At 49.4% G+C, this 25,175-nt stretch overlaps 1 protein-coding gene and 2 long non-coding RNA genes across 4 annotated transcripts in view; 1 reads left to right on the top strand and 2 right to left on the bottom strand.

The window, feature by feature from the left end:
• Positions 1 to 25,175, top strand: part of ERI3 (ERI1 exoribonuclease family member 3) — a 97,145-nt gene that overhangs the window by 46,217 nt on the left and 25,753 nt on the right. For both annotated transcript variants that reach the window (XM_090146567.1, XM_090146568.1), the window contains exon 7: positions 24,948 to 25,047. In XM_090146567.1, coding sequence (XP_090002693.1) covers positions 24,948 to 25,047 — 100 coding nt within the window. The remainder of the gene's footprint in view (positions 1 to 24,947; positions 25,048 to 25,175) is intronic.
• On the bottom strand, positions 13,512 to 14,032 carry LOC149916870 (uncharacterized). Its single transcript, XR_016469288.1, has 3 exons — positions 13,907 to 14,032; positions 13,724 to 13,803; positions 13,512 to 13,623 (listed from the first exon to the last, which is right to left on the bottom strand). It is a non-coding gene; the product is annotated as an uncharacterized LOC149916870 (long non-coding RNA).
• LOC116233932 (uncharacterized) lies at positions 14,114 to 15,138 on the bottom strand. Its single transcript, XR_016469289.1, has 3 exons — positions 14,627 to 15,138; positions 14,344 to 14,453; positions 14,114 to 14,233 (listed from the first exon to the last, which is right to left on the bottom strand). It is a non-coding gene; the product is annotated as an uncharacterized LOC116233932 (long non-coding RNA).

Below are 25,175 nucleotides of genomic sequence, written 5' to 3'. Positions count from 1 at the left end.
CCTCAGGTAACAGGGATGGATTTGTGAATGCCTGCTGCTGCTGCACTGGCTCTTTTGGGAGCTGGTGTGGCTCATTGTGCCAGCTTCTGCTGCAGCCAGTGCTGTCAGTGCAGCTGCTGCTGTCGGTGCAACATGCAGATGTGGGTCAGGTCAGCCTGCTCTGGTTAGACCCAGCCATCACCTTCAGACTGGGACTGGTGGCTGTTCCTCACCCTGTGCCTGTTACCCACTGTGTTTGCTGCGTCTGCTGCCATTTCTTTCTTTTTCTGAATCTGCTGACGCTTTCAGTTTCTACAGCATCCTGCAGCAATGAGTTTTGCTATTTAATTATGCATTAATTATCCTCTGTTTATTCACATGTAGTGTGAAGGTGCATGTCCTTTCATTTCTTTTCAACTTTATCTTTTTTGTGAACCTCAGCCTAGCCTTCTGTGAAAGAGCAAAGAAGTGGTGCCAGTTTCTCTCCTACTGTTGACACGAGACCCCTGCCATAGTCTGCCTTAATGGTCTCTTTTGCAGCGCAGCACAACTTTTGGTGGGGAGCTGGCACAGAGGCACAGGCTGTTCCCTGACTCCAGAATTGGGTTGTGGGAGCTATTTTTAACACTCCGTGTAGTGTCGTCATCTTCCATTTCTTCTTTGGAGGTTATGTGGTTGTAAGAAAACTGAGGAGTATTTTATGTAACGTTTAAGGATTTGTTTTATTCCTTATTTTTCAAACAATACTTACTTGAAAAAAAAAATAAAATAAAATAAAAAGGCAATCTTCATACTCATTGCAGAGCCCGAGCTGTCCCTTTCTCAGGACGGCCATCCAGGCACGTTTGACCATCTTTTATCTCCATTCACAAAGGTTCACATGTCTTTCGGTACACAAGTGGTGGTTACTTTAGAAAGTCTGTGCTGGGATAAGTACAGGGCTGGTGTTTTCCAGGCCCAGCTTTTAGTGATCTGTAGGTTTCTGTGATTTGGAAGCAAACAGCTAATATACATGGACAAATATTTTGTCATCTACTGGCTTTGTGAAATACAACAGAAGAAGGATGTAATAGGATGTTTTTGTTAATATTTGGCAACTGGAAGTAAACACATTCTAAACAAACAAAAAGCTGTTAGCAAGTCTTTGTCTCTTCTCTGAATTAACAATTCCTTGTGCCTTTGGATGGAAGGAGTTCTTAGGCACTTGGCGTTAGTGCCGTGGGTGCTTTGGATGAAGAACATTAAAATGGATGCAGTTAAGAAATAGTCTGTTTTTTGACATGTCTGAAAGCTACTTCCAAAAGTTTAACCTCTTGAGGGCTTAGTGTGGTGGCTATCAATTGCCTGTTGATTGAGTTACTAGCTATAGGGAATATAAAATGCCTAGTAAGGTCAGAAATGACAGAGAAGGACTTCTCAGGCAGCGTTTCACAGCTGAAGCATTAGTCACATGTAGTCAGGGTCCTGGTGCTTGAGACCCTGGCCTGCCTGCCTTCATGGGAGCTGTGCTCTCTTAGGCCCCTATCTCTGGCTCTGGAGCTTCTTGCCCTGATAAATAGGTCTCTCAGAAGGCAGCAATGTTAGATGTTGTGAAGGGAAGCAAAAGTAGAAACATAGCTCCAGTGGTAAGGGAAGTAAGGATGTCCTTTCTGTGAAAATTGGGAATGAAAAGTGTGCAATGGCATTGGTTCATAGCTGGAAGGGAATGGAAAGATTGCTTCTAACAGCAAAATATATTGCTCTGTATTTACTGAAAGGCAGAGGATGTTGTATCAGTGAGCAGGATGCTGTTACGATACAGTAAGTGGTTGCTTTAGGTTGGAATTTTGCATAGCTGGCTTACAAGAGCTTTCAGAGAGCTGGCTGAGAAGCTCTCGACTGTTCTTGTTGCTTTTAATAAGTCTTTGAACATGGGGGAAGTTCTAGAGGACTCGAAGAAAGCTAATGTTGTACCAGTAATTTAGAAGGGCAAATGGGATGACCGATGAAGTAATTATAGCCCTATCAGCTTGACATTAATTCTGGGCAAAGTAATGAAAAGCCAGATATCATAGATGATTAATAAAGAATGAAAAGAGGGTAATATAATGCCAATCAATGTGGATTTATGGAAACTAGATCTTTTTCAAACTAACTTGATATTTTTTTTATGAGACTGCATGTTTGGTTGATAAAGGTAACCATGTCAATGTAATATACTTCTGGAAGGCATTTGACTTGGTACCTTATGACATTTTGATGAAGAAACAAGAGTGATACAAAATCAACATGGCACACATTACATTGATTAAGAACGAGCGAACTGACAGCTCCTAGCATTTAATTGTAAATGGGTAATCATCATGGAGTTCTTGTCTTCCTAGTGGGGCCCCATAGGGATCTATTTCTCAGGCCTCTTGTATTTAGCACTTTTATCAATGCCTTGGAAGAAAACTTAAAAATCATTTTTCATAAAGTGTGTAGGTACTGCATCCAGAAGACTGATGCCATTGGGCTTAAAAGCAGGGCATGCTGAGTAGGAGCAGCAGGGCTGGATCACCTCCTTGTTTGGGACAACTTGAACCACGTTGAGAGACTCACAGACATGATGGAGAAGAACCCATCATGAGGGATTCTGGCAATGGGAAGACTTGATGAGAACTGCAGCAGCCATGAGAACACTTTCTACATCAGAGGTCCTGGAAGCTGTCTAGGATACCAGAGAGAAGGGTGTGTGAGTGACTTGGCTGTAGTCCCTGGGCGATACGTGGAGAGCCTGAAGGTGGTGAGAGGCTCCGTCAGCCTAGCAGAACAACAGCTTAAGCAGCTCCAATGCCTGGAATCCCAGCGAGATAGTTCAAGTGCAGATTTTAGAGAAGCAATAATTAACAGTTGGAACAACTTACTGTGGGCTGAGGCAGGTTCTCAAGCTCAGAAGGATTGACCTGCGGCAGGCTCAGTGCCTGAGCAGAAGTTGGGCGCTTTCTCCTGCTTGGTGAGTGTTGGCTGCATCCATCTCAGTGTAGCTCTTGCGTGGGGTGAGCCCTTATTGGATCCAGGGGGTCTGGGCTGCCTCTGGGGGGACGATGGGGGCTGAGGTGGGCAGGGAGCCTCCAACTGCTGGGGCTGGAGCCACTGCTGTGCATGACTTCTCCTTTAAATCTGTTGTGCGGCTGTCTGAACTCTGAAATTTCTTTCACTCTCTCCCTCGCCTTGTTAACATGTGTTGCCTTTGGGGTAATCAGGGAAAAAATATTATGTCCTTTTACAATTACCGGGTTTTGGAATATTAAAATGTCTCTCTGCATCGGCAGTGTTATTTTGATTGGTATTCTAACCTTTGACTAGCCCATAAAGCGAGCCGCTCTTCAAGCCAATATTGCAGGACTGAAATTTAATTCCGAAATGATTCCAGATAATAGGGAGACAGATAATATATGCATGAAGGATATTATGTTTGGACTAAATGCAGCAGGGCCAGGGCTTGGGAGTTGAATAATAGCCCAGAGTGAGTTATAATCTGTGGGACAGAAATACCTTACTGTCAGGGCCAGGAGAGGAACTCTTAAATCAAAGGGAGGGAGTGAGGATATTTGTCTGAACGGGAAAGGGCATCTGGGAGAGTGTGAAGACTCAGCCTTTTGGTCCCATGGCTGCAGCTGAGCTCCCAGGGGGACCAGAGCTGGAAAATGATCGGTGCTGCTGGGGTGGCACAGACCCATGTCAGGATAACAGGCTTTGGCTCAGTGGCACGAGCTTATAGTTTCAAAGTAATGATCCCAGCCTCGCATCTCATTTCCTTTCCCTGCAGTCTCAGGAGCTGCTCTTGCTACGGCTGAGGCGGGCTCTAGATGCAGCCTGGAGGCTTCACTGGTTTTGGATGACTTGTGGTAGCAGGCGTGCCCATCCCAGGAGGGTAGAAAAGAGCAGTGATCGTCTTGGTCTAAGTCAGAATGACTGTGTGTGCTTCCCTATTTTTTTCTTTTTTCTTTCTTTTTCTTTTCCACTATTGCATCCTAAAAGCTCAGGAGCAGTTTTCCATGAAGCATGTGCCTATGTGGACTTATCAGGGAGCGGATGGGAAAGCTGTGATCCCCAGAGGTTACTGTCATTTCTTGGTCTTGGTTCCCCAGAAAGGAGCTAAGTTCCCTGGTTTGCAAAATAGAGGATGAGTTTAATAATTCCTTCTGGCCGTAAAATGTGTGACTATATGAAAGAACAGAAATATGTTCTAACTCCCACAAAATGGAATAAAAATTAGTAGTTCTTGCTTCCCTTGCCCTTTGGAAGTCCTTAGGGAGGAAGGGAAGTTTGCTCCGGGTGGTGGCAATGGACAGCTGAAACTTCAGAATTCAGCAAAGCATCAGCTAGCTGGAACTGTAAGCACAAGCATCACCATGCAAGCAACTGAAGGCATGTCAGTGTTTGTAGTTCTGCCTGCACATTGCTGGAGCCTGCGGGTGGGAGGAGTGGCAGCTGCTAAGGCCCCTGTGCAGCCCTTGTGCCATATTGCAGGGCTGCACCTCTCCCCGTTGCGGGATGTGAACATCTGTCTGCAGTTCCCATCTGGCTTTGTGTGCTCTGCTGCAGAGCTGAAACCATTGGGTTTGCATGCATGCATGCCGTAATTGAAAAGGCTAGAGCCTTCTATGTGCCCTCATGTTGTAGCAGGCAACCTGACCCTTGCAGTGGAGCAAGAGGAGAAGGGATTACAGGCAGGGCATGTCTTACAGTCATTCTGCTGCATTGCAGGTCCAAAGGAGCTAGAAAGCAAAGGTACACTGCACAGAAGGTGGCCTTTCCTGCTTTCCTATGTCCCAACCCCACAGCTGGAGTGCAGCAGGGGCACCTAGTACCTGGGGAAGGAGCTGTGCACTCATCTCGGTGCATTTAAAGGACAGAAGCTCCATGGAGGAGGAATCTGGAGTTCTCTGGAACAGGGATGAGAGGTTAATGAGATTTGCAAGCTTTGGGGATTAGAACATCAGCTGTCCTGCCCAGCCGGTGTGGCTGCAAGGGCTCATGCCCTGTTTGCAGGGTGATCTGCCTCCCTGCCTCCCTTGGGCTCAGCATGAAAGCAGTGAGATATGCTGAACTGGGAGATGGGAGACGGTGTAGTGGAATTTGTATATTAATAAGTGTTTCACACTCATCAAATTAATTAATTAAATCTCTTAGAGCCCCAAGGCTACTAAGGAAGTTGAGATTAAATTCTCTGCTTGCCTGCAGTGGGACTCCCAGGAGGTCTTGCAACCTTTTTCCAACAGCCTGGGCACTGCCTCCCACGAACCAGGACACCCTTGGGTGAGAGATGTGAATATTCTGCTGGATTCACAGGGCATGGGAGCTCCTGAGCAGGAATCATGGTGTCATGTCTGATGTGGTCTATAAAGTCATGAAGGAGTATAATAGCAAGTGTTTTTCTCCTTAATACTTGGAGGTCAGAAAAGATGGGAAAATAGAGCTCTAAGGAAGAGATGGGACAGTGGGTTTAGATGATCTTACCAATCCTTTCCAACCGTAATGATTTTATGGTTTTATAGGTGGGACAGTGTCAGTAGGAGCTGGGGATGGCGGTGCATTTGGTCTGTGCAGCCCCACAGCCAGGCTATGGCACTGGGCTCCCTTCTGGGCCACTGAAAACTTTTCACATGATGTTAAAGGCAGAGGCAAGGGACATCAATTTTATATTTTTAAACAAACTGGATATTTAGTGCATGGACTCGTGCCAGCTTCAGGAAAGCCTGCTCGGTGCTTTCCCAGTGTGGTAACCTCTGTTGGCTTGGCTCTGATTGATGCTATTAATATTTCAGAGATCATTTAGGATCTCCGCCTTGGCTGGGCTCCTCACTCAGAGCTGCATGCAGCTGCCTGAGGAGTTTGCTCTCTGCCTGCTGTGTACTGCCCTGCACGTTGTTACCAGGACTCACAAGGTGCACAGAACCTTAGCACATTCCTGATGCAAAGCCCAAAAGGGGCTCAGCATCTCTGTGCTGTGAGCCTCCCTTTGCCATCACACTGGGCGTGGTTTGGCTTTGCAGAGCTGGCTCTGCTGCAGCACTTCCTTGGGGTCACTCTTTAGGATCAAGCTGTAAAGTTGGTGCTCTCCCTTCCTGGCTCATCACCAGGAGCTACATGCAGCCCCACACACCCATCCTGCAGCTCTCCTGCAGGTAACAGAGCTTGCAGGATTGCCCTCAGGTAACGCTTTGCTTGCTCAGTTCTCCCATAGGGTCCCTAAATCCTACCATGGGTGTGGAGCTGGCACACTGCAGGGATGGGGCTCTGACAGCATCAGGAGACAGTGAATCCGTGTGACTGAACCCCAGACTGTGTTTGCTCTGCCTAATTATCAAAAGTATGAGTTTGTTCTGCTAGGTGCACATTATGCCTTTATTGTGGTGTAATTATGCCAGCTGCCTATGTTTAGTGTCATAAAAAGGAATAAAATGCCCATTACCCGCCTAAAGAATTCTTCTTGTGGGTTTTTTTTTATTTTTATTGCTCTGGAGCACACAGTGGGGATATCTTTGATCGGCAATTCTCCATGTAAAATAGCTGGTGAAATACTGTGCTCTCGGAGAGCTCCTCCAGCCAGCAGCAGCCTGTGAAGGCAGCTGGCTGCCAGCCTCACCCGTTGCCTCTGCTCAGTGCCAGCCCGAGCTGCTGGGCACAGTCACGAGCCCACCACGCTGTCACCATGATGCTGTCTCCTGTGGGAACTCAGCTGTTTTCTCTTTTCTGCTCTCCCAGAGCTCCCTCCTTGCCCAGCAGCCCCTCCTTGATCCAAGTGCCCAGAGGAAGGGGCGCAGGGATGTGGGTAAGTGACTTTTGGGGCAGAATGATGTACTGAGGATGTGCCTGTATCCTGAGAGCAACCACTGGTGGCTGAAGGAGGTATTTCTTCCACGGGTGAGGGCTTGCTTTGTGGAAGTGATAGGGGCATTCTGGTGACACACTCTGGAAATAAAATGCATAAAATCCCACATTTTGGAAATGGCTGAAGCCTACTTCTCCTCCTTTGCTTTTAATAGTGTCAGTCTCTGAAAATGGAGCTCATTCACTTCATCAGGAGCAGGAGTGCTCACAACAGATAGCTCTTAGGTCTCTGGTTTGGGTAGATGGCAAATCCATTGTTTTCGTAGAATCATAGAGTCGTTTGAATTAGAAGGGCTCCTAAAGGCTCTCTAGCCCAGTTCCCGTGCAGTGGACAGGAACTCTTGCAGTTCAGGTGCTCAGAGCCCCATCCAGCCTGACCTTCAATGATGGAACATCCACCATCTCTCTGGACAACCCATTCCAGTGCCTCACTACTCATATTGTAGTTTCAATAGATTCATTTTCCAATTTAGTGGTACCTTCAGCAGATCCCTGATCTTTCCTGCCTAGCTGTGCCTTGCACAACATCCCTTTGAATTCCCTCCGCTTATTTTTCCCATCAGATGTTCCTTGAAGTGGCCTTCACAGCTCCCAGCCTCCTCCAACGTCACTGCCTGTGCGCCGTCTGCCTGCAGCCCCGCCGAGGAACTGGGGATGCTGATAGCAATCATTGATTAAGAGGGTAATCGTCCTGAAAATTCAGATTGATCAGAAGGCAGAAATGATAACTTGTGTAACTGTGTTTAAAACCACATCCTGTCAATAGGGGAGTCGCGAGCAGAAAGCAGGGAGAATGGGATGTTGGGGTGGGAGGGAGCCATTCTTCCTCAGGGTCCGCATCAGGATGTTTCCTGTCACTGACTCTGGGCTATTGGAGATTCAATCACTTTTATCTTCCCCTCTCTCTCAATCCAAATGCCTTTTCGTATTAGAAAATTAGAATCAGCTCTGCTCATGCAAGATTTATTAGCTCTGCTGAGCAATACCACAGAAGAGTAAATGATGTCGCATTTCAGGGGCTTTTTACACATTATGACCAAACTTGCAACTTCTTAAGAATTCTTCCATTGAGCCACTGCGGGGTGTGAAAGGGCTGGGGAGCCAAACTTCTCTCTGGAAACAGGTCTGCACCAGTCTGGGTGTCTCTTCTTTCTTATTTGAATGATTGCATTTGATTGCTAATACGGAGCTTTTCTTTGGGTTCAGTTTCTGTGCTTATTGCTCTGGAAATCAAACTAAGAATTGAGCCTGTTTATCACATGTTCCCTTGGCAGAAAGAGTTTCCAGTGCTAAAATGCATCTTTGGAACTCTGCTTCTAGCTGCCCCTCATTTACATCTGAAAAAGACAAATCCTAATTTCTTCTGGCACCTTCTCCCTTGTCTTTCACACTGGGTGTAAATGATTTTGTACGTGGTTGCTGACCTTTTATCTTACGCAACATGTTTTGTGTAGTGACACCATAGATGGGTTAGAAGGCGGCTGTGAGACTGGAACAAAAACAAGGTCTCATCTCTCCTGGCCATAGGCTTTAGCCCCAGTGCTTCTTTAGGTCTTTCCATTCTGAAATTGCTTTGCAGGCATTAGATCCACGCAGCATCTCGTGGGCTGGCTGCACAGAAGGGTGACTCGGCTGCCATTCAGCTGCTGGAGCAGTGCAGAGATGCTGAAATCAGGCTGCAGGTGGGAATCATTTGTGGCTTCATCTGCTGTTACGATGCTGTGGAGCCTGGTGCCTGTAGCTGGGCTTCTGTCAATCTTATCTCTTCTTGGGGCCAGCTTCTCCTCAATGTGGCCGAGCTGCTGAGATGGTGCAGATGGGGTTGGGGTGGCTTCATGGTAAGACTCTTTTCCATGAGTTCCAGGTACCAACTCAGCAGCATGCAGCGCACTGTGGGCTGCAAGTGCTCATCCTCTTCTTGGCAGCTTTAGAGACTCTATTAACAAGCAGTGCTAATTACCTTTAAAACAACACCGTACTTGGAACTGTCCAACTGCCAGCCTAACTTGGCACAAAGTTAGACCATTAATCTCAGCAAAAGGCATTTGTGAAGAGGAGCTTGGAGCTGCTGGCAGCTAGGTTTGCTCGTGGAGTGTCGGTGCTTGGGAGGCGGATACACTTGACAAGCAGAAGGACTTGACTTTTTCCCCTTCCGTGTACAAGCGCTATGTATTATTCAAGGTCTTCTTAAGTCAATGCTGGGTTATTAATCGGTCGCTTCTCTGCATGTTAAATTTCCCTACTAATTTGGAGGCTCTGGGAAAGGGATGCAGCTCAGAGATCACACAAAGCTGTCCCTCTGTGAGCCTCTGCAAACCCGTGTGCGTGTGCTGGGGCTGCTGCAGCCCTGCCGCCTTGGGGTCAGAGGACAGGCTCCAGCTATTGACTTAACGCTTCCATTTCTGGGTATAGTGTGGTGGCCTGCGGGGAAGGGCGGGGGTGCAAAGGCACTGCAGCCACTCTGGGGCTCCTCTCCCCCCACCTGGCCAAGGCTCTGCCCCAGCCTCCTGCCAGCTCTAGCAAGGCACACAGCACCCACACGTTCCAGGAATCACGTCAGCTGTCATTACTTACATTACCTTGATTGGGAACAGTCACTTATGTCACCGTCCATCATCACGCCTCTCCCAGGAGATGCTGAGGAGGGAGGAGAGGAGCGGGAATTATAAAGCGCTTCCGCAGTGCTCTGCCAATCCCACTGAGCATCTGTCAGCAGGCAGCTCGGGGGGAAGGAGCTGTGTGATGGATCCCCCCCTTGTACCCCACGGGGCCCAGCTTTTGCAGAAACGGAACTGCCCCAGGGAGGAGGGCAGGGATTAAGGCTGCAGTGGCTTCTTGGCCATACATTAGATGGGACTTCAGCTGGTATCCTGCATGAGCAGAGCCAGTGAGCTCTGACCTACCATCCATCCTGTCATTTTAAAGAACTCTCGCTGTATGGATGGGATGGTTTATATGAGCCAGGAGCATCACTGCTGCTGCTCCTAGCTGAGTTTGAAGAGCTCTCATAGACCCCAGCTTTCGGCGTAGGCTTTGTTGTGCTGGATGGCCTTGGTACACGCAGCTCGCCAAGCAAAGAAAGGATTTCAGAAGAGAGTCATTCTGGGGAAAAAGCAGGTGCATTTCCATGGTAGTGGGATGGCTAGTGAAGTGAGTAAATATGTGCTATAAACATGTTCAGAGCATCTCCCCGTGAAGAACCCAGCACAGCCTTTTTGAGTAAATAGAAAGAGAGCCTGGGTTCAGTTCATATGTCTGTTTTCTTCTCTTTTCTTCTTCTGGTCAACTGTGGCTGTAGATAAGAGTTTTCTATTTGAAGTTCAGAAGGGAAGGGAAATCCATTGTTAGAAGAGGAGACTTTCTTTTTGCTTGATATCTATCTCCAGCGACAGCAGAGAGGGAAAAGATTTGCTCTGATAAAGGTAGCTTTAAAAAAAAGCCACACTGAGTGTTGCTTTTCTCTGTACTTCAAAGCTGGAGTAATATGGAGCAGTTTAAAAGAAAAGGGGGGGAAAAAAAAAAAAACCAACAACCCAGCCCAGCCTCTGCACGGGGGCTGTGAATGCAGAGCCACAATAAAGCAGCATCCTGGCCAGTTGTTGTTCCTCTGTGCTCAGTGTGGTGGCACAGGCTGCACTTGGTACTGTGAGGGGAGCATAGCTGGCACCAGTGAGAGAGGGCTGTGCTGCTTGGGGGCCAGAAGTTGGCTTTCTGCATTATGGGGCTGCAAGCTGAGCTTGCCTTAGGGATCAGCTGTTTCCTATCAAAGCAGAGCAGGGCAGTGCTAGGAGGGCACCTGCTGCCACCACCCTTGCACCCAGGCAACAGCGTTCCACGTGCAGTAGGGCTGGTCCCTTGCTATCATCCTCTTTGCCTCCAGCTCAATGGACACACTCTGGATAGATGAATAGCATCAAGTGCCACATCTGCTGGGCTGCTGTTGTGGCTTTCTCTTCATCCCCACCCTAAGCCTGGGTCATGGGTCTCGTCCTGGAATACAGCAGGAAGTGATGGGTCACCATCCCTGGAGCATTTAAGAACTGTGGAAATGTGGCACTGGGTGACACGGCCATCGGGCACAGTGAGGACCAGTTGACAGTTGTACAAAGCAATCTTAATGGTCTTTTCCAACCTTAATGATTCCACAGATGTGAGGGTCCCGTGACAATGCCAGAATCCCTTGGGCTTGCTGAGCACCCCCAGCGCTTTCCATGAAGCCTTTGCAAGGAGGTAGTAGATGCATACTGGTGCTTGAGTCTGGAGAAGGAGCAGAAAAGGAACCAACAAACTCAGTGCTGGCCTGAGCCCAGGCTGGAAGCAAAAAGATCTCCAGCAAACCTGGGCTGGTCAGAGTTGCTAACGAGCCTTTTCTTTGAGCTATGTTTTACATCCTTTAAAGATTGCAGGGAGCTCTTGGGGAGAATCTGCTAAAGTAAATGGCAGAGTCAAGTGTGCCAGCTTCTTTCTTTCCCTTTTCTTTTTCCTTTTTTTTTTTTTTCTCCCCTTTCTTGGTTCTCTTTATTATGTGGAGTTGCTCTGGCTCTTTCTCTCACTTCTGTTTCTCCTTTTGTTCTCTCTTTGTCTATTTATCACACTGTGAAGGTTGAAAGAGATGTTATTAATCTGGGAGAATGAAGGCAGGATTAGTGGTATGAATCGGATTTTGAGAGCTGTAATGATAGAAAGACTCGCTCTGCTGGCGGGCTGCGTGAGTTTGATAAATGGGGAGCACTCCAAACTGACTCGCGCCTTCCTCCGCACTGCTCGCTTTGCCCGCTGGGGCGTGCCATGCTCTCAGATCTGCCAGCCATCCCACACCGCTCCTACCTGAACCAGAGCAAAAAGCCAAGGGTAAATCAGAGACAAATATCTCCCATTGCACTTAAAGAGATCATTTCTTTCAACATCTTTTTCAAACAGAGTCCTGTCAAGTTCTTGGACAGCCTCATTGGTGTGTAGGTAGGATCCTTCTTCAGAGCGCAGCTCTGAAGCGCAGCCCTGTGTTATTGCATCCTACCAAGGCTTTGCAGGGAGCAGTACAGAGAGCTCCCAGCCTGCAAGGCACAAAGAAGCAGGGCAGTATCCAGAGGAATGAGCAGGACCCATCACCTCCAGCCAGGAAGATCCAGCACCTCAGTCACCCTCACCCACTTGAGCCCATCCAACACCCTAGAAAGCCCTCAAAACTGAGGCCAGAGCCAGCAAGTAGAGAGATGTAATGCTATAATGTGATGGAAAACACAGCAACGACAGTAGGGCAGCAGAGTCCCAGGCTCCAGCAAGCAAGCATAAGCCCAAGTGCAGCAGCCACGGATACAAAAACAAGGGAAAAAAGCTGCATACCTTTAAAAGACCCCGGGTAAGCAGAGATCTCCAGCAAGCTACCCTAGCCTCCCCCTGGCAGCCCTTAAATGAGGGCTGGGAAGGGGTGGATCCTGGCTCCACCCCTTCCAATCACTCAAGTCCATTGCTTACACCTGAGCTGCCCTGGGTTGGCCCTGCCTTCCCAGCAGGTGCTCCATCACTGGTTCAGGCTGTGACAGCATTTCCACTACAAGGGGACATTGCACCTTTAAGCTGGTTGATCAATGCAAGGTTCACAGCTCTGATCCTGCCCCTTCTGCAGTGGTGTCACTAAACGTTCGTACATAGAAACTGTGCCCTGCCCCAGGATCCTCCTGGTGGTCCTCAGCCTATGTGTGGCTTCTGCCATACCCGTTTGTATTAGCTGCTCGCTTTACGGCTGGGTGGGCTCTTGTGGTCCAGCACAGGAGCATTTTGCTGAAGTGAGATGTTGCATGATGTTAACATGCAATGTGTTGCTTGTGCCTGCGGGGCTGGGGCATGGCCTTGGCCATACAGGGTCTGCCTAGAAGTGGGAACGGGGCCACAGGCAGCCCGGAGTTGTCCGTGTCCCTTTAACTGCAAGGTAATGGACTCCCCCACGCTCGGGCTGAGTTCTCCTCCTGCATTTGCGGCAACGGTAATGATTGTCAAGGTAGAGCTAATGAGACGTGCACATCTTTAAAGGATCGTGGCTTCTGAGACAAAATTAAAAAAAAAATGGAAGGAAGAGAGTGGGGGAAGGAGAGAAAGTCCAACTGCTCTGCCTCAGCCAGACAGAGTTCTGCCTGTCTTGCACAGCCCTGGGGACAGAAGAGGTAGAAAGTGGGGTAGGAGAAAGATGTGCACGGAAAAGGACATGAGAATATCAGTCTGCACTTCCAGGCACAGCAGAAAGTGCTGTCTGAATGTTGAAGAGCTATAATCCCCCCATGCCCTTCCTGCAGTGGGAAGGAGGTGGTGGCTGGGGAGGTCAGACAGGATCTGGCCTTTTGGGAAGGGCCAGTGGGGAGCCAGGGATATTGCATGTCGCACAGTGTGACCGCCAGCACTTCCATCCCCTCCCACTCAGTATTTCAACTTCACAGGTTGAATTGGTTCAGAGAAGCCCAACTCAATGAGGAGAGAAAAGATCAGTCAAATATTTCTTAAATCCCATCTTTAAGAGCTAAGTGCTTGGCTGGAAATTTAAGGCAGGTAATGAGGCTCTCTTCAGATCAGCTTGTGATGTGGAAACTCCAAGATTGACCGGGCTGCAACAGGAAGCGAGCTGAAGCACAGTGGGGATGGAGTGGCACGGGATCCCCGTGCCCAGCACTCTGCCCGTGGTCATGCCATGCCCTGACAGCATCTCCCTCACCATCCTGCTCTGCTCTGCTCCTCTCCTAGGCAAGAGCTGGGACCCTCCGAGCTTCCCTCTTTGTATCCAGGTTTTTAGGCCTTCTGTTGTTAATTATTGAGATGTAATAATGTGATTAGTGCACTATTAAAAAAATCGCTGATATGATTACCATGGATTTAATATCACATGATATATCATTACATTGTTACACGGTGACAGATGTAATTGAAATACACTTATTGGAGCCTGGGGTCGTGTTTCATTCAATCACAGGAGCACCTCTGAGGGGCAGAACAGAAATGCCTTTAAAAAAAGCATCAGGAGAGGAAATCGTAATGAAAACAAAGAAACTTGCAGCCTACTCAGATTTTAGGCGGCTTCTACCTTGGCTTTTTCTGCATGGGAATTTAGAAAGGGTCAGGTTAGGAGCATGGTGATGGAGCAGCTGGAGAAGATATGTCAGCCAAGTTGACAGGGCAGTTGATAGAGCAGCCAAGGGGACAGGGAGCAGGACTTGTGATAGGAACCTGCATACAGATGATGGTGTCATGATGCTGGGGAAGGCCTTTTCTGATGTCACAGAGAACAGCAGATATCTGTCCATGCTGCGTTGTCCTTGGCAGGAGCTGCAATGGGCTCTGTTACAGGGATGACCTTGGCACAGAGATGTTTGCCTTTTGGCTGGGACACGGTGTGGGCTGCTGCAACATCCTAGCAAAGGAAGCACCAAGACCCAGCACTGTGCCATGCTGCTGGTCCTGGAGGTGAGCAGGAATTGAAGTCCCTTTCCCCGGTAGTGGGCTCCAGTGACAGGACATTACCTCCAGAGAGTTTGGGGCGCTTGGGTCTTGGTTTGTACGTGGCCCAGAAATGGTGCAACCTGCAAAATGGGGCTCAAGTAACAAGGTGCTGTGCTTGTCCTCACCCTTATCTAAAACAAAGGAGGAAGAATGTGTGGGTGAGGCAAGGGCGAATTTTCCAAGTGAGAAGGAAATGGCAGCGTGGAGACATCTGGATGTTTGCATAATGGTGTGCGGGCAGCTGGCTTCGTGCATTTGGCACTGCATTGCCCCTTGCATCTGTCCCAGGAGCTGGACTACAAACCCTGTTGATGCTTCAGGGGCACTCCTGCTTCAGATGGGCGTCCAGCTCTGCCCTGCCGGAAATGGTCAGTGTTCCTATTGTGAGCCTTTGCTTTGCCAGTAGCTGTGGAAATTCATTTCCAGCTGGTGTGGGAGTGCTGTGGCTGAGAAGGCTCTGGCAAGCATCTTTCTTTCGAGGTTAAAAACATAATTTCAGTCTGACCTCTGAATTTCGGAGCTTTTGTTGGTTTTCTCCACCCCCAGATGGTTTTTGTGTGTGATTTTAAAATAGCCTTCTTCTCTTGGTTGCAGCTAGCTGATGCATCCGCTTCTCATTCGAGGATTGTTGTGTTTTATTAATGCTGTTATTATTCCATTACTGTCATTGTGCTCTTTTATAGCAAATAGCTTAATTTAGTTGAGATACACAGATGCTGAGAGTTTAAGTGAATTCTTCAGCACTTGGTATGCTGGGTACTGATATTCCCTAAGTACTTTGATATAGACCTTTTGCTTTAAAACAAATCAGCTGCCAGGGGCGTGCTGGGTGGCAGGGATCTGGGAGGAGGGGTGGATGAGTGCCTGTTTATCCCACACAGAGAACCCTGGCCATAAGAGTTGAACTCAGTGATCCTTATGGGTCCCTTCCAACTTAGGATATTCTGATTCTGTGGTTCTGTTCTCAGGAACAGAACTGAGGGTTTCACCACCTAGGTAGGATGTGTTGGGGTTCTTGCCCTACAGATGTTGCAGCACAGAGGAAATAACACCAACAACGTTGCCATTTGGGGGCTTGCTTTTTATTTTGGCAAGGGTGGCAAAACAAGCTGCACTGCCTGCAGCTGAAGCTGCTTGACTGCTGGGAGAGGAGAGAGGCTGAAGGCCAGCACCGGTGCCCAGATGACCTAAGGGGGACAAGTGACTTGGGTGTTTAAGCCTCTCTGGAGGTGCAGTCCAGGCTCTTGAGTACCTCAGGTATTTTTGAGATTTTACCTCTTAGTGCTGACAGATGTTGATCTGAAATGGATGCTTCTTTCTTGGTGCCTCTGGGCGTTCATTAGTGGTAGTGATAACTGTTCCAGATTGCCTCCTATACCTTAAAAATTAAGGAGGAAAAGCCAAAGCCCCATTATGGTCCTCTTATTTGTGCACTTAACTCTTACTGCCTTGGCAAAACAGAGTGATGTGAGTGCAGGGAATGAATATGAGCAGGGAAAAACTAAAAAGGAGCAAAGTAAAATGGAGCAAATGAGTGCCCCAGAGGCTGAGATGGTGCTGGTGGCAGCAGTGGCTCAAGGGGAAGTGTCCTTGTCACCTGGCCATGGCCAGGAGGGTGCTGTGTGCCTGCAGACTGGGACAGCTGCAGTTCTGGGGGTGCTCCCCCCTCTCATGCTCCTCAGTGGCAGGGATTTGGCTTGCCATCTGGGTTAGGTGAGGCGACCGGTTCCTTGTGGAGTGGGGACAGATCCCCTGCTGACCCCTGCTGCCGGTCCCCAGTGTGCACTCATAATAGCTTTGGCTCCATGCGAAGTTGTCAGGATCATTTTATCTCCCTGCTTTGAGGCAGCTTTGTGGCTTTATCTGGCTTTCGAGACGACCGGGAGAGCTAACAACATGCAGAGAGCATCCTCTGCGGAGGGGACCTGGAGCCCAGTTTTGCTAGAGGTCTGCTTTACCACTTATGAGAAACGAGTTAACCTCCCTTTGATCTCAGTTCACGGCTAACCCTTTAACAAAGTCCTGGATGTGCGAGGAAATCAATACTCAAGGCATTGAATTTAACACCAGCCATCAACTCAAGCGTAACACACACACTGGCTGGCTGCGATTACAAGCAGTGGGCTGGTTTGGAGCTCGTTTGCCAGCTCTCTGGGGTGCACAGGGCAGGCGGGTGTGCTCGCATGGCTTGCTGGCACTCGGGAGGGGTGAGAGGGACCTGGCTGTGCCCCGTCCTCACATTGCCTCTGCCTCCTGCACCCCTTGTCCTGAAAAAAAAGAGAAATTGGAACAGTAAAATCATCTCCGTTTGCTGTTCTGTCGAAAGCAGGGAGCGTCATTTCTGCCTCCTGCACTGCAGGGCCCACGCACTGCCTGCCTGCTGCTTGCACCCATCAGCGCTCTTAGAGCCACCTCTGCTTTCACCTCCCCAGCTGTAACTCTGACCTGAGTCAACAGACACGGGAAGAGCTGCTGTGCAGATGATCCAGGGTGAGTTCTGCCTTTGATCAGACAGGTATCGTCCCCAGGCAGTGCCTTGTTAACTCACCTCAGTGCTCCCTCCCCACTGCCATGAGGCCTCCTGCATGGGCAAGGGATGTGGCCACTGCCCTCCTAATCCTTACTGATCTTTTCTCTGGTGCCTTTTGCCTTGTAGTCTCCCTCTTTCTCTTGCTGTTCTAGCTCTGTCTCTTCTGAGTGGCTTCACGTCTTCAGGGAATGCTGAGAAACTTCATTCAATTCTTGCAGCTTGTAGGTTCCCATAGTTCTGTTGAGTTGGTGCTGGGCCAAATCGTACAGTCATTTGAGTTGGAAGGGACCATCCAGAGCCATCTAGTCCAACTCCAGTGAACAGGGACACCTACAGCTCCATCAGGTGCTCAGCCTGACCTTGGGTGTCTCCAGGGACACGGCACCTGCCACCTCTCTGGACAGCCTGTGCCACTTCCTCACCGCCACTCTTATTATACAAAGCTTGTTCCTTATATCTAATCTAAATCTCCCCTCTTTTAGTTTAAAATCATTTCAGATGTGAAGACTGCTTTCTGCTTCTGCAAGTCTGCTGTCTGGGAAGAGGAGGTAAGGAGCTGCAGGGCACAGGTTTCCATGCCCCTCTGGTGAGAAGGACCTGCAGGATCAATCTCCTGCTTCTTTCCCATCTGACAGGGCCTGAGTTGTAAGAACAGAATACTTGTCCTTGGGCCTCCACAGTCCCAGACTTCCTCACTTCAAGGCCAGGCAGGATGGGGCCCTGGGCAGCCTGATCTGGTGGGTCACAGCCAGCCCACGGCAGGGGGGTTGGAACTGGATAGGCTTTAAGGTCCCTTGCAACCCACACCATTCTGGTATAATTTCTGGCATGTATGTGCCCAGTAGCATGACCATCAGTGGATATGGCCCTTCAAAAACACCCAGAGCACTTGTGTGCATGTCTGCTGTGGACAAATGGCTTTGTTTTGCACTGGGAAAGCTGGAGTCAAAATGTCACATCAGTGCTCGCGCCAGAATAGATTGCTCCTTGCAGAGGGCAGCATTTCTGTCGCTGGGTTTTGCTTTGAGTTTCCCAAGCAGAACCATTCCCACACAGTGAAAATGTTACAATATTTTGGCTTTTCCATCCTGATTTAGGATGAAGGGAAATGTCAGAGCGTTGGTTTGTCCCCCAGGCCGATTCCCAGTGCCGTGCTCTGCTTGCTCCCACCACATTTGATCCAGGCTGGCTCCCTCCAGGTGTGTGGAAATGAGCTGCAGCCTCATGTTTCTGCAAAAGCTTCTCGGAGGAGATGGCAGAAGGGTCAGAGCGCCTCAGGAAATCTCCCTCAGGCAATGTGCCGTCACATCTCACAGCAGACAGACAGCATAACCTTTAGGGCATGGTAAGGGGCAGTGTTTTCAACTCAGAGCTGGAGAGCTCATTTCTCTGACACGCCATTTCCGCATCCACCTGAAATACTTTTGTCGTAACCCATTATGGCCTTAGTTGGAACAGAAAACAGCTGGTGAGCCGGTCCACATTTATCTGACACAGCCATGTGGAGCTTCAGGGCTGTGTGTGGGGCACGGCTGCCCCTGCAAACTGGAGCCTCTGAAGGCAGCACCGTGCTGTGGAGCAGTGCAGGAAGAGCACTGGGTCCCCCCTCCCCTCCCAGCAGTACATAATGGCACTTTTTATTTAGCTATTATTTCCCAGTGGCAGATATCTCCTCGGCTGTCTGTTTAACTAACTATCTTTATCTCACCCTCCTTCTCTGTTTGATATAGTTATAGATAAGCAGATAGCTACCTTAGTAAATAACATGTTTTTAAGAGACCAGCGGTATGGTTAACATAGTGCAGCAGCTGTTGATTTGTCTTTCACTGTTTGTTGGTTTTTTCTTGCTTTTTTTTTTTTCTTAAGGAAATGCTTTAAATAAGGGATACTTCATCTATTAAAAAAAAATACACTTGTAGCAGCTGCTAAGCCCATCCATAAGCCTGCTTTACGTTGTATTTGTGATGGGACTGACAGTGCATGGAGGAGCCTGATTATACACAATTCCATTTTAGCAAGCCCTGCGATGTAATTTCACAGGGCGATCAGTGTTTGAATGTAATAGCAGCCTCTGCTAAGGTGTCAGAATATTAAAGGCGCTAATGGAAAAGCTCCCTGGTACACAAGGGGGACAGCATTACAGGAGACGTCGCAGATGGCTGGGCACTAAACTAATGGGGCAGGATCCAAGAAGGGAAAAAAAAAGCCTCGAGAAGGGAGAGCTCACGGGAGCACGGGCACCTGCTTCCCTCTCACACGGAAATTAAACAGTGAGCGAGGGAGAGAGGAGCGTGCGTGTGTGTAAAAATAGAAATTGAGGGGGAAAAATTTCCCCTTCAAAAGGGATTGGGTGTTTTGACAGTGAACCTGGAGCCAGCTCTGCTTTGGCAGGGTGGGGGGTTCAATCATGGGGATGTGTGTTTGGGGGCTGGAGGAGGAGGATGAGATGGTGAGCAGTAGCTTCATGCAACACAGCCAAACAGCAGCTCTTCGATGGCTTGTGATCTGTGAAATCCATGGAGGGAGATTTGTGTGCAGAGTGCCCTACTCATCTCTGTGCTCACATCTGCAGCAGCTGACGGTCTGATTTCAGGGTAGTGCCAGCCTGTGCCTGTGTCCCAGCCCCACTGCAGGCTTCTTGCCCGCCTCGGCTCCCATTTTCCCCAGGAGCAGCCAAGGAGAATCTGACTGGTCCATGCTCAGCCACCTGGAATGGGATGTGGCTGTGGGTGAAGACATTGCTGGGTTTGGCTTCATGCCATATTCCTCACCTAGCCCACCTCAGGGCAGCAGGAGGGAAAGGCTCCGTGTCTCTCTTCCTTTGCTGTTCCAGCACTGCTGCTCCCCGGTTCTGTGCACAGTCCCATTTCTCAGCCCTGCAATCACCCAGACCTGTGGCTTTGTTTCTCTTGAACCCAAACCCAAGCTTGGACCCAGGTCCCAGAGGCCTTAACCTAGCACGTCACCATCCGCAGAGCACACAGAAGCCAAGAACATTTTATCCGGGATAATCCTCAGCCTGGGAGCAAGGCAGAGACTTGTTCAAACACATGGAAACGTGAAGCCTAAACTGCTTGGCACTTTGACATGGTGGAGCCAGGCTTGCAGGCCTTGCACAAGCCCCAGCCCTGCTAATCCTGCAGGGCTGCTGCTCCAGGTTGGATCTGTCCTGCTCCTCCTGAAGCTGAGTTAGAGCGGTGAATGTGCTTGCTATTGCTGGGTTGTGGGCAGACAGGCTGCTCGGGCACACCTCTGGATGGGAAGGCCCATGTGCCTCAGTTTCCCTTTGTGAACAGGAAAGCCTTACCTGCTTGTGCTGCAGGGTATTTGGGCAGGCGGTGGCTCTCCCTGGGCAGTGTCAGAGCCCAGCTGTGGGTTCCCCAGGCTGTATGTCGAGGCAGCGCTGCCACATCAGCAGTACCACAGTTTCAGGGTGTGTGTGCACCATGTGTGTGCGCAGCAGTGCTCTCATGGACAGCAATCTGATGACAAGGAGAAAGCACACAGGCTGCAGCCTCCCACGGGCTGGATTCTGTGGGAAGCAGTCCCCATTGATACAGGGTGCTGGCTGGGGGTTACTGGTGAGTTCTGCAGCCCCTCTTGCTGCTGTATTGATGCAAATGCAACGCAGAGCCCCGTAAGTCAGCCAGGCGCACGCAGAGAAAGGCAGGGATGGATGGAGTCGGTGTCAGGGCAGCAATTGCTTATCATGCCTTATCTGGGAATATGAAACTGTATTGCATGACATCCAGAGGCAGGCTGAATAGATATGCCAATTCATCTCGAGCCCGGGCTTTGACAAGCTAGACTGCCCTTGTTGAAAGGCATCAGTCAAACAAGAGCTGCTGGCTGCTTTTCCCTTTCTTATACTTTCCCTCGCTCTCGCGCTCCGTCTCCCTCTCTCGCCGCCTCCCCTCCCTCCTCCTTTTTTTCTAAGCTGTTTCCACACCAAATTGAAAAGCTTTGGAAATAATAATAATAAAAGCCCCCCAAACTAATACCGTTTTAAGTACCCCCCTCCCTCCCCAAATGGGATTGATAAAGAACCCCAGTGTATGAAGGCATGTTTAGATAACATTGAGAATATTATAGCGGGTGAGAGAAAGTAGGGGAAAAGCTTCCTGCCGCGTCTAAGCCGGGAAAGGCGACGGCACCCTGGCTAATACGAGTGTTTAATATTTGATGTGTTGGGATAAAGCAGGATCACCTTCGAATTGAATTGAGTGTCAGAATGAGAATCTATTACTGAAATTCTTGTGTGATTTGACAGCAAAGCAGACGATGTTATTCTTCACTAGTTACCGCAATCTTCTCTCCTACATCACTTAAATATTTTTTTCTTTGCTTGAGTAAACACACATTATCCTTTTTTTCCACCCCCCTTTCCTTTTTTTCTTTCCCTCTTTTATACTTTTTTTTTTTAACGTTTTTTTTCCCCTTAAATCAAACCTGCCTTTCGCGGGGCCGATGGAGCAGATTGTTATTTCTTTATTTGTCCTATTAAATGGAATTCCTGATCGTTTAATCCCGCTTTTGTAAGTGATTTAAAAACACTTGAAAAGCTGTGAATGCGGCAGCCCTGCTGACTAAACTGCTTAACAGGGACACATTGCACCTGGGCTGGTGCGGCATGGGGGAAATTCCTTGCCTGCCGCAGCCGGGCTGCAGGGGATGCTGTGCTGCAGAGCGCTGGGGGACCAGCTTTCCTCCTCGCCCTCCTGCTCCTTACCTACTCCTATGTATGCGTTTTCAGCCCCAGCCAAGCTGTGTGGTTTGGCCTGGGTGGCGTTCATTCGCCCTTTCATCGTGCTGGTGAGTTTGCATGGCAGGGAGTCCCAGCAAGATATTTCCCGTTCCCCTTCTTCCTGTAGCTTGCAAGTAATAATATGGGATGGCCAGTGACCAGCTGCCCCAAAGGCATTCTTAGCCCCAAAGCCATAGGACGGAGTGGCACCAAGGACACGTTAAGGTCTGTTTCAAAGCCCGCTTAGCTGCAGACTCAACCTCCTTTTTCCTTCCAACACACAAAGTAATATAAAACCCTGACATCTCATCATGGAAGCAGCAGAATGAGGTGGGTTCGAGGGAAATGCTTATGTTGGGCATGCAGTTGACATGACGAGGGGAAGAAGATGCTTTTGCTGTCACAGAGTCATTTTCTCTGTTGCAAGGATGTCAGGGGTCAGCCTCAATCCGTGGGCTGCTGTGCATAGGGGTCCTGCTCCCTCCACTTCCCATCCCCATCCTTCAGTATCTCCTCAACCCACCCAGTGTCTTTCCTCCTGGGATGATTATTCCAAAAGGAAGTACTTTCTCCCTGTGTGGTACATATGAATATTAAAATTACAGTTAGTGTGTTAAACGTTTAAAGACACTGGGTGGGTCATAGCATCGACATGGCAGAAAGGACAGGGAACATGGCACTGCCAGCCCCTGTAAGGTGTCTGCTGAATGCTGCTGAGTGCTTCCCATAAATAAATGATGGGGCATTGTTGAGCCCACTTGCTCAGTACATCGGTTTGGCATGTTCCAGTGCAGGGAGCACACAGCATCTCCATGCCCCAGGCTGCTGTACCCCAAGTGCTGTCACGTAGCACCTCCGTGCTTTGCTTCCCCCCAGCTTGAGTATCCTGCAGATTATGCAAGGTATGAGTTACCCAAGGACTTATTCCCAGTCCTGTTAACGGGATGTGGATTATCTGTGGGGCTGGTTGCGTGCGTGGAAATAGAGCCTGCTCCGAATGTCCGGCTGCTCTTAGCTCCCATTTATCACAGGAGGATCTGCTTACCTTTGGTTTGAGATCCCTGCACCAGGGAGCGACCCAAGGCAGTATTTGTGAACTGCTGCGTATACCTATGGGATTGTATAAGTAAATAAATATAATTAATAATCGTCTGACTTCAGAGGAGCGTTGGCTGGGAGGTAAATGTGGCCTTCACAGAATTACAAACAGAATCAGGAAAAAAGGGAGAGAATGGAATGGAATGGAAATAACTGAGTTCAGACTGCTTGAAAATGATTCTGCAAACGTCGTTTTGGTGTTTCATAGCAGATCAGAGGGGCTGAGTTCGTATTTGAATCAGAATTTTGACCCAAAATATTTTACGAGAGCTTTTTGAAAAGGTACCCACGTTTTTTGTACAGTTCAAATGGAGATGAAAACAAAATGCTGTGGGGTGCTGCTCTCACCTCATGGGGCTCTGCCTGGTCCCTGCAGTGAGGGAGGGACAGATGGGTGTGATTTCCTGGCAAAAAGGGCAAAAAGCCACTGGTGCTGGCATCGGGACCTTGTGTCGGGTGCTCGCTTTAACAGTCAGAAGAAGAACTTTCCTGTTTAAAGATTAAACATTGTCTTTAAATATTAAACAGCAAAGCTCTTCGTTCTTGATTGTGTGGCTGCTGCCGGCAGGCGGCTCAGAATTGCCAATTTTAATTAAAAAACTTTATTTTCGAATACAATCCACCACTGGCAGAGCTCCTCCCTGACCAGGCTGGCTGCACCTCCCCCGGCCCGGCTGCTTTCCGCCTGCCACGAGGTGACAGCAGTCACTGCACCGAGTGTGAGCGGCCTCAGCCGGACCGATCAATGCCCCTGGCACTTCCTTCCAAAACCCCAGGAAAAACAATTAAAACCCAATCGATCCTGCAGACAGCTTTGAATATGCATAAGTGCACACTTGACCTTCAGTGGTCAGGCCAACTTCCAGCCGGGCTGCTTAGCTAGTTTGCTCAGGTAGCGCGGCTGTACCAAATGACCTTGATTAACAAAGCAAAAGTGCTATGCAAAAGAGGTGCTGATCTGAGAGATCTAAGGTGTGGGCTTCTTGCTCTGTTCACAGCAATAAACCCCAATTTTAAGCAGCAGAGAGGTGAGAAGGGTGCGGGGCGCTTGGCCGATGGGTGTTAAGGCAGCCTTGCCCTGTGCATGGCTGTGGCTTTGCTGGGATGATGTTGGAATGTTCTCCTCGCCAGGAGCTTGATGCTCTGCATCCACCCGCTGCAGCCCAGGAGAGGGAGCCAGGAGCCCCAGGCAGAGCTGCTATGTTCGACACCCAGACCCCAAAACTGGGTATGGGGCACAGCACCCCGACCCACACACGGCCACCGGCAATCCCAGCAATGAAGTTATCAAAGCGTGTTTGTTGAACGTGTTGTGTACACACACAGTGTAATTTCAGTGAATTATGCATAGACTTAATTAGGAGTTTTAATTGCTAATCATCTCCCAACAGGATTAGCAATGCTGTCTATTAATTATCCGTGGAGCCCTCTGTTTTGCTAAGGCAGGAGCAACAAGGCAGCGTAAACCGTTACGGAGGCCAGCAGTGAATTCCCAAGCCCAAAGCCATGGCTCCCATGGGGCATCCATGCAGCAGGGAGCAGACCAGGGGCACTGGGGGCAGCCCCAAAAGCAGGCTTTGCTTTTGGATCCCTGCCACTCTTCCATGCAGTGACTGTATGCAGTGATGATCCCCGCTGCAGGAGGGAGATAGGTGCTGCGGGATTGACCTGATCTCATCTGGGGACAGTGGCCCTCACGGCAGCAGAGATAGCACTGCGTGAGTTGTGCTAAGCCCACGCACTGTTCTTAAGGCTCACAATGCAATTGTGAGCTTAATTCCTCAAGATGAAGGAGATAGGGGGCTCTCAGGCTGTAATTATGGGCGCGTGCATGGTGCAGGGCTGGGCTGTTCTTCCACTGGTATTATCCAATGGGGCTGTGCCACTCGGGCTGCGGGTGCTGCTGCAAGAAGCTGTGGGGCCGGAGCAGGCCCTGGCTGGGTTACGGGCTCTATGGGGCCCAGTGGGGTTTCTCCTGGAGGTGAAGAGCCCAAGGGCAGTAGGAGTCCCAGAACACTCAGCCGTGGAGTTGGGGGCTGCCTCAGGAATGCCACGGTGACACTCCTGTTCTAGTCTCAGTGTCAGGCCCTGGGCATCTCTGAAGTGGGACAGGCGTGCACCACCTCCTGGAAAGTTCTTTAGGGGCAGTGTCTGGATCTGTGTTGAATACTGGGGACACAAACCCACATGTGCCCTCCAGAATGTATCTCATGTGTCCCATGCAACCTGTGACTTTCTGCTTTTCTCTTGCAGGCGTACAGCTTTGCCATGGGGAGTTGGCCGAAGAACGGACTCTTAGACATGAACAAAGGACTGAACCTACAGCACATAGGGAGGCCTCACAGTGGGATAGGTAAGTGACCCAGTGCGGTGTTCTGCCCGTCCCCATGGCTCCAAGAGCTGCTCAAAGACATGTGCTGAAGGCCAGTCAAAGGGCTGCATGGCCTCTGGCTGGTAGAAGGGAAGAAGATGCACCAGGTT

Source organism: Phasianus colchicus, chromosome 9 (assembly GCF_987193195.1).
Source record: "Phasianus colchicus chromosome 9, bPhaCol1.hap1.1, whole genome shotgun sequence".
Lineage (NCBI taxonomy): Eukaryota > Metazoa > Chordata > Aves > Galliformes > Phasianidae > Phasianus > Phasianus colchicus.
The sequence above is the reverse complement of the archived record's forward strand: the minus strand, read 5'-3'. Positions and strand labels throughout refer to the sequence as shown.